The sequence below is a fragment of the Carassius auratus genome, chromosome 15 (assembly GCF_003368295.1).
Source record: "Carassius auratus strain Wakin chromosome 15, ASM336829v1, whole genome shotgun sequence".
Classification (NCBI taxonomy): domain Eukaryota; kingdom Metazoa; phylum Chordata; class Actinopteri; order Cypriniformes; family Cyprinidae; genus Carassius; species Carassius auratus.
In genome coordinates this window covers 19,246,687-19,256,102 of record NC_039257.1, presented here as the reverse complement: position 1 = coordinate 19,256,102, position 9,416 = coordinate 19,246,687, and the positions used below count along the sequence as shown (strand labels likewise).

Here is a 9,416-nt window from a genome sequence, read left to right as displayed (position 1 = left end):
AAATCTGAAGAGAACATCCTTTTTTTCTATCTTCCACATTCTTCTCACCTGAACTTATTTATATTTAGACTTTTTTTTTCCACATAAAATTTGAGGAAACAGGAATCTGTTTATACATATATTACATTTATAAATAAATGCATGCAAACTGTACATATAAGATGCACATATACAATTTCAGAGTCCCTCTCCAAAGCTTGAAAACAATGTACAAATGTAAAATAAGACATTCAGATGTATTCATATAAACTTATTTATTTAGTAGAAATAAACAGTGAATCATTACACCTTTGTTCAGTTTTTAAATTAAAACCAAGAGCAAGTATTTTTCTCTGAAATATTTTTGTGATGCTATTGCTGATCTCCTTTGTTCTAATTCCATAAATAAGTGGATGTAGAAGTGGAGGGATGAGGATAAAATGAATTGACATAAATACATTAACTTCCTTTGAAAGACTTATATTAAAACGATTATATATCACAGAAAATAGAGAGGCCAGTGAAAAATTTATAAAAGTAATTAAATGTGGAGTGCATGTTTTTAGAGCTTTTTTCCGGGCACTTACTGATGCCTTCAAAGAGACAAATAATATCCGCACATATGATAAGATGACAAAGGTTAGAGGTAGAACAACAAAAATAAGTACAAGGCATATGCCATACAGGTCTCCCCAGGTATTTTTGACACAAGAGAGATTAACAACTGCCAAATTGTCACAAAACAATTTGTTTATTGTATACCTGCACATTGGCAGCCTTGATGTAAAATACACCTGTAGAGCTAGAGAGCAGATAGGAACACAGTATACAATAAAAAGCAGAAGTCTAATTTTAGCCGGAGTCATGATATTGTGATATTGTAGAGGTTTGCAAATTGAAACATACCTGTCATATGCCATAAGTGTCAGTATTGCATAAGCACATGTTGCATAAACATTAATAAAGAATACTTGCAGAATACAGTCAATATACAGAATTTCTTTAATATTATCAATAAGATTCTCCAGTATTTTAGGAAGTACAGAAGATGATCCAATTAGTCCATTAATAGCCAGGTTGAATAAAAATATGTACATGGGCTTATGGAGAGATGTGTCCAAGCAGATCACCAGCATCAGTGTTACATTTGCAAAAACAGTTGTAAGATATACTACAAGAGAGATTACAAAAACTCCATAATTAAGTGCACCAGGAGGTCCATAACTGGTAAAAACCAGAGTGATGTTCAAACTTTGCAAAATCATTTTTCCTAATAAAAGAGAAACAAAGGCATTCCACATTAGAATAAAGAACTCAGTATATATAATTCTAAAATATCCATTTACCTACTGTTGCTAGATTCACTTGTCTTCTGAGGATCTGAGCTGCTTGACAGTATTTTTATATTACTTTATTCTACAAGGCCCACCTCTACTGGATTTCATCTTATTGGCCCAACCCCCTTTTATCTCAAACTTTCGGACTCTAATAGCAGGCAGTGAAGTGTTGATCATTTGGCAACAGTTTTATTAAATAAATATGATAATGCTGGATATGGGTAATAATATCCACAGGGATGAGAGAACACCAACAAAAAACATTGTACTGTACACTCATAAAGAAATAAAAAAAAAAAAAAAAAAAAAAAATGAAAGAAAAATAATAAAAGAAAAAATAAATACAGGTAATAACAATAAAAATACAGATGATGATGATGATAATAAATACAGGTTCAGTAACTACAAGTTCCATAAAGAGCTGCTAGTCAACTATACAGAATTCATACAGGTAATGTACAGCTCAACCCTCATAGGAAACATTAGACATTGGTTGAAGGTTATCTAAATATCCAAGAAATGATCCCCAGACAGCATAAAACTATTCAAGTCAAGTCATCTTTATTTATATAGCGCTTTTAACAAAAAAGATTGTCAAAGCAACTCAGCAACATTAAATAGGAAAATAAAGTGCCATTAATGCAAAAAAGGCAGTTCATCACTGAATTCAGATGTCGTCATAGAGCTCAGTTCAGTGTAAATAGTATCTGTGCAATCAAGTCAAAGATGTCACTGAAAATGAAGTTAAAATCAATTAAATTCAATTCATGTTAATTTGTATAGTGCTTTTTAAAATACAAATCATTAAAAAAGCAACTTTACAGAAAATTACATTTCTACAATATTTAGTAGTAGCTTATAAGTGGTGACTGACAGTTTGTGCACATATGACAGGATTTTTCAGAAAAATTAATACAAGACGATGAACATTATTAACAGCAGAACTTAATAGGTAGCCAGTGCAGAGACTGTTCTCCTAGGGCCAGTCGAAAACAGCAGTTAAATTCCAGGCTGCAGCAAAGTCAGATTGTGCAGAAGAATTGTCTGTTTCCTGTTGTCTTGTCTCGGTGGCCTTCAAGGAGATAAGTTCTTAACTGTGGATTTGTCTCTGGGGCTCATCTAGTTGTCCTGGTCTCCGCTGACATTCATGGCTGTAAAGGTCCTCTCTACCCACTGAGCAAAGTTACGTCCAGTGGACGTCTTTTATGTCTTTGCTGACGTTGAAAAGACATCCACTGAGGAGCTAGAATGAAAGTCTTTTTTGACGTCTTCTGTACGTCCGATTTAGACGTTCAGAGAACCTCCTTACAAGGTTAAAAACTAGTTCAAAAGTGGTCAGTAGAAATATTTTCAACATCATTTAAGGTTCATTTAGGCATAATTTATACTGTTTCTGGACCAAATCAACAATCTCAGGATTTAGACTTGTGTTATTTCAATGTAATTTCCAGACACTGTGTTCATCCTAAAATCAAGAAAATAAAATAATCTTTATGAAATAATGAAATAACTGACGATTGAGAATGCAGTAAAATCAACTGCAAATCAAAGACATTACATCTCTGAAGATCTCAGCAGAGGGGGATTCAGGTTCTTGCCCTGGCAACCAAAAACACACTTCTTTTGTGACTTTTCGCGACGCTCTCGCTCTGATCAGTGAATCGCTCTGATCAGTGAAATGTCTGTGCTCAGCCTCGCTATACGGGAGCGAGCGCTCTTCCGGCAGAAGTGTCCTTAGGACCCATATAAGGAAATTCCGCTCCATCTAACGTCACACAGAGCCATACTCGAAAAAAAACTTTCCGAAACTTGTGAAAAACCGGACGTACAACTTAATTTTTGAAACTTTGTCCATGTTTAGCATGGGAATCCAACTCTTTAACAGTGTAAAAAACTCAGTATGCATGAAATAGCATTTCATTTAATCTCTTTTGTGCAAACACACATTATTACAGTTGAGTTCAGTATTTACTCTCATTATTAGAGTTGTGACGTTTGCGAACGAACCGATTCTTTTGAACGGCTCATAAACATGAACGATGGGAGCCGAGTCGCGACTGGAGAGGAGCCGTTCTTTCTATCGTTCTTTTTTCCTATGCGTGTTTCACACAGATTCATACAAATGAGCTCCTCCAGGAGACAGAACAGAATAGGGGGAGGGGCGCGGCCAGCGAAAGGCCAACCCTTTATAGCGTGATGATATTAGTTATTAGTTGTGCATGCATTTACATTGCATTTTGTGTTCATTTAAAACTTATTTTAAAATCATTAAAAATGTTCTTTTGTGATACTGTACTTGTATAGAAATGTTTCACTAAAAGCTGTTTTCCACAGACATTCATTGCAGCCCACTTTGTTATTGTTCATTGACTTGAAGGGGCTGATGTCCTATTTGCAAAGTTTACAGTAGTAATAGTATGTAGTATGTAGACATTTCCATTTTATTTATTCTAATTTTATCTACTTTAAAAAAAATAGTTTTCTATCAAAATGTTCTTGTGTGATAACAATGTTCTTTTGTGGAAGTGTTTGCAGTAAAAGCTGTTTTGCACAGAGATTCATTGCAGCCGGCTTTGTTTTTTATGTTTATTTGTGAGTAGGTATTGTATGAATAACATAAGTCAGCATAGTTTTACACACACACACACACACACACACACACACACACACACACACACACACACACACACTTTGTACTAAAGGTAAATCAAAATAATGATGTCACTGTCTAAGCAGAGGGATTTGTACAACCCTATGGAATATAGTCCACACATGAGAAATGAGGTAATAATCAATATTTCAGAATAATTCAAACTCAGATATTGCACTTTAATTATTTGACTACAAATCTCACCTCATAATACCTCCCAGTGATTATTTCCAGGATAAACTGAGATGCCCCCAAGCTGGCTTCTTAAAACTGACTAAATATTTAAAAAGAGCCAAAAGAGCCATTCTTTTGAACGGCTCTTTGAAAGGAACGGATCGCGAAGATCCGGATCCCCTCAAAGAGCAATAAATCCCATCACTACTCATTATCAGTGTATGACTTTGCATAAATTTTTTTTCTATGGATGTTCACAAAAATGTTAGTTTAAAGGGGGGGTGAAATGCTCGTTTTCACTCAATATCCTGTTAATCTTGAGTATCTATAGAGTAGTACTGCATCCTTCATAACTCCAAAAAGTCTTTTTTTTATTATATTTATAAGAGAAAGATAGTCTGTACCGATTTTTCCCGGAAAAACACGAGCGCCTAGAGGCGTGACGTGTGGGCGGAGCTAAAGAATCACGAGCGCCAGTAGGCTTTTGAGTTGAGAGCATGTGGAAGCTGTGACACAGATCCAGAGGCTGAAATTTAACAAGAGCAGCATCAGCAAAGGTGGTATGCTATGTGGTATGTACTGAAACTGTATATATTTGCTTAGCGGTTTTGGAAAATGACCAAGTTCCACTTTATGTCATTGTCATCTTTTTTTTTTTTTTTTTTTTTAAGCTGTACATGTGGAAAGTGCAGTTTGATGACAACATCGCATTTTGTTTACTTGATGTGCTTACGCGCTGATAGCTAAGTTAACAACACAGAGATATTTGAAGCAGTTTTACTCACCGCCTGCGGTTCCAACACACGATCGTGACCCTTTTTCGTTGGGACTGCATTATCCTTAAGAAATAAACGATGTGCAATCCGAAATGCAGGGAACAAACAAAAACACTTGCACAACTCCGTTGATGCTCTGTAAAAATAAACTCCATCCACTGGTCCCTTAATGCTGTTTCTCTTTTGGTAATCTGTGCAGGGTTGTCTTGCCCTGGCAACCAAAAACACACTTCTTTTGTGACTTTTCGCGAGGCTCTCGCTCTGATCAGGCTGTGCTCAGCCTCTCAGTGCTCTGCTATACGGGAAAACTTTCCGAAACTTGTGACAAACCGGAAGAGGTTTTTTTGGAACAAAAATACTCCTTCAAACGTACAACTTAATTTTTGAAACTTTGTCCATGTTTAGCATGGTAATCCAACTCTTTAACAGTGTAAAAAACTCAGTATGCATGAAATAGCATTTCACCCCCCCTTTAATTAACTTTTTTTTCATTTGGTAAATCTGACATTTACATTTTACAGTATATTACTGTTTTTCCTTGACTTAACGGCAACAAACTGTACACTTTTAAAAATTGCTGTAAAAAAACGGCCAAATTTCGACAGTAACATACTGTTTTTCATTAAAACAGTGCATTCTGGGTAATATTTATCGTTTTCGAGAAGGTAGCCTGCTGCTATATATCGTAAATTAGCAACGTTCAAAGTCAACACTCAGCGGCTGTGTTTCAAATCACACCCTACACCCTCATTCACTATTCCTTACATGAGTTTACTTATATAGTCCACCTGATAGAGAGAATGAAAACTAATGAGTGAATTCAGACAATGATCAACAGCTGCTGTTAACCATTAGAATCTCTGAAGAAAAAAGAAACAAGACACACACAAGAACTACAACTGACTTCAGCCACAGCTTAAAACGAAATCAACCGAAGATGTATACAATCAACAAACAGCTTTACCAACTTCACTCATTACTAACCAGACTGACTTTATTTCTTTCAGATCAGAGATCAAAAGATCTTATTGAGAATTACAGAGATGTAGACGATAATGTTAGTTTATTTTAGCATCACCATTGCAGAGATCAGTGTTTGCTTTAGTTGGGCTCCTGACCCTTGACTTTTGTACTTTAAATTTTGTTTCATTGCTGTATTTGTATCTTTATGGTACATCTGTTACTGCAATGTTAATTTTTATAATCAAGTGATTATGTTGGTGTCTGTTAGGTAGAGTTGTGACGTTCGCGAACGAACCGATTCTTTTGAACGGCTCATAAACATGAACGATGGGAGCCGAGTCGCGACTGGAGAGGAGCCGTTCTTTTTTCCTATGCGTGTTCATACAAATGAGCTCCTCCAGGAGACAGAACAGTTATAGGGGGAGGGGCGCACCCAGCGCAGGCCAACCCTTTATAGCGTGATGATATTAGTTATTAGTTGTGCATGCATTTACATTGCATTTTGTGTTCATTTAAAACTTATTTTAAAATCATTAAAAATGTTCTTTTGTGATACTGTACTTGTATAGAAATGTTTCACTAAAAGCTGTTTTCCACAGACATTCATTGCAGCCCACTTTGTTATTGTTCATTGACTTGAAGGGGCTGATGTCCTATTTGCAAAGTTTACAGTAGTAATAGTATGTAGTTTGTAGACATTTCCATTTTATTTATTCTAATTTTATCTACTTAAAAAAAAAATTAGTTTTCTATCAAAATGTTCTTGTGTGATAACAATGTTCTTGTGTGGAAGTGTTTGTAGTAAAAGCTGTTTTGCACAGAAATTCATTGCAGCCGGCTTTGTTTTTTATGTTTATTTGTGAGTAGGTATTGTATGAATAACATAAGTCAATGTAGTTTTACACACACACACACACACACACACACTTTGTACTAAAGGTAAATCAAAATAATGATGTCACTGTCTAAGCAGAGGGATTTGTGCAACCCTATGGAATATAGTCGACACATGAGAAATGAGGTAATAATCAATATTTCAGAATAATTCAAACTCAGATATTGGTGTGTGATATCTGAGCTTTAATTATTTGACTACAAATCTCACCTCATAATACCTCCCAGTGATTATTTCCAGGATAAACTGAGATGCTCCCAAGCTGGCTTCTTAAAACTGACTAAATATTTAAAAAGAGCCAAAAGAGCCATTCTTTTGAACGGCTCTTTGAAAGGAACGGATCGCGAAGATCCGGATCCCCTCAAAGAGCCATAAATCCCATCACTACTGTTAGGCATGATCTACTAGAATGACTTAAAGTGTTACTATAGTAGTCAAATAATAGTTTTGCAATATTTGAGTGAATTACACAATTATTTTTTTTGCTTCTTACATTTTATGATAATGAACTGTAAAGTGACAATCTGAACATATTGATTTAACAACAGTTTGAGTTTTAAATATTTTGGCCAGCGGTGTCCACAACACTCAAAGAGAGACATCAACAATCAGCATATGAATCTCAACAATGGTAATAATTAAAAGGTTTATGATGCAAAGCATGCTGGGTACCAGCACAGGATAAAACTCATCCATGACTCCCAGCATGCATTGCGGCATGAATAAATTATGATGCTGAATTGTTCACTTATTTTCTTGAACTCTTATGTACTTATAATTTTGCTTTTGTCTTAAGTTTTAGTAGCATGTTTTGTGAAGTTCAGAACCTATCTGTTTATTTATTTTGTGGATTGTCACCATTGTTGTGATTCATACACTGATTACCAGACTGACTTTATTTCTGTCAGAAGTCTACAGAAGATCTCATTGAGAGTTAAATAGGTTTAGGTGTTTTTTCACTACCATGATGGTGATCAGTGTTTGCTTTAGTTGGGCTCTTGCACGTGACTTTTCAACCACTAAGGTTTTTTTTTTTTTGTTTGTTTACAGTTATAAGCACATAAGAATTCAAGAAAATAAGTGACCAATTCAGGGGCATTATTTATTCATGCTGCATTGCTAACTGGGAGTCATGGATGCATTTTATCCTGTGCTGGTACCCAGCATCCATTGCATCATGAACCTTTTAATTGTCACCATTGTTGAGATTCATATGCTGATTGTTCATGTCTCTCTTTGAGTGTTGCGGATACTGCTGCCCAAAATATTTAAAACTCAAACTGTCGTTAAATCCATGTTCTGGTTATCACATTATGGTTCAATCTTATAAAATTGAAGAAACAAAGAAATTGTCTAACTTACATATTTCAACACCATATTAATATTTGATTACTAAAGCAACACTTTAAGTCAGTCTAGTAGATCATGCCTTACAGAAACAGCCATAATCACTTGGTCAGGAGCCCAACTAAAGCAAACACTGATCTCCACAATGTGACGTCAAACGAAACAGTAACATTATCATCTAAATCTCTGTAAGATCTTTTGATCTCTGATCTCTGATCTGATAGAAATAAAGTCAGTCTGGTTAGTAATGTGTGAAGCCAGTTTAGCTGTTTGCTGTGTTGTTTAAATCTTCAGTTGATTTCATCTAAGGCTATGGCTAAAGTCAGTTGTAGTTCTTATGTTTGTCTTGTTTCTCTTTTCTTCAGTGATTCTGCTCAATAACAGCAACTGTTGATCAGTGTCTGAATTCACTCATTAGTTTCCATTCTCTCTGTCAAGTGGACTAAATTAGTAGTACTTTTTACAGCGATTTTTTAACAGTGTAGCAGCAGGCTTCTCAAAAATGATTAATGTTTCCCAGAATGCACTTTTTTAAAGAAAATCTATTTTATTTGTATAGCACATTTACAACAGCCTCCAGGCGGACCAAAGTGCTTTACAGAAGAGCAAGAATATTACACACACATGAAAAATAGACCAGACAAAAATTTAAAACAACCCCTTTCAAAATTTAGCATAACACAGTAGTCAGTACACTAAGGAAAATAAAAAAGTTTTTAGCAAGAAAGACAAGGAAGGGGCCAGTCTGATCTCTAAAGGCAGGGTATTCCAGAGTCGTGGCCCAGCCACCGCAAATGCATGCTCCCCTCTACGCTTTAGCCTAACACGAGGGACCACCAACAGAGCCTGGTCACAGGATCGAAGGCTTCTTGATGGAGTATAAGGATGAAGAATTTCAGATATATAGACAGGAGCTTTGTTATGAAGGGATTTATAAATGAAGAGGAGAATTTTAAAGTCTATTCTCTGAGAAATCGGCAACCAGTGAAGGGATCTAAGAATTGGAGTGATGTGTTCATGTTTACGACAGTTTAAAAGAAGTGTGGCTGCAGCATTTTGGACAAGCTGAAGTCATGCAATTTGAGATTTAGATATACCGCAATATAAAGAATTGCAGTAATCTAGACGCGATGTAACAAATGCATGAACAGCCATTTATAGTTTTTGGAGTGAGAAAGTTTTTAATTTTAGACAACAGAGGTGGGACTTTCAAGTCACAAGCAAGTCTTCAAGTCATATGCAAGTCCTCAAAGGGTTAAAGCTAAAGAGATAATAAAGTGATTAATTAAATGATG

The 9,416-nt window shown here is 35.5% G+C and overlaps 1 protein-coding gene across 1 annotated transcript; it reads right to left on the bottom strand.

Moving 5' to 3' along the window:
* Positions 1 to 254: 254 nt before the first annotated feature.
* Positions 255 to 1,299, bottom strand: LOC113115569 (olfactory receptor 52K1-like). The gene has a single exon (XM_026283144.1). It carries the CDS (start codon positions 1,278 to 1,280, stop codon positions 255 to 257), a length of 1,026 nt encoding a protein of 341 aa, XP_026138929.1. The 5' UTR covers positions 1,281 to 1,299.
* Between the last annotated feature and the right edge of the window lie 8,117 nt (positions 1,300 to 9,416).

What these genes read in the sequence shown, in the direction of transcription:
- LOC113115569 (XM_026283144.1), bottom strand. Translation starts at nt 1,280, where the DNA reads ATGTGGAATGCCTTTGTTTCTCTTTTATTAGGAAAAATGATTTTGCAA.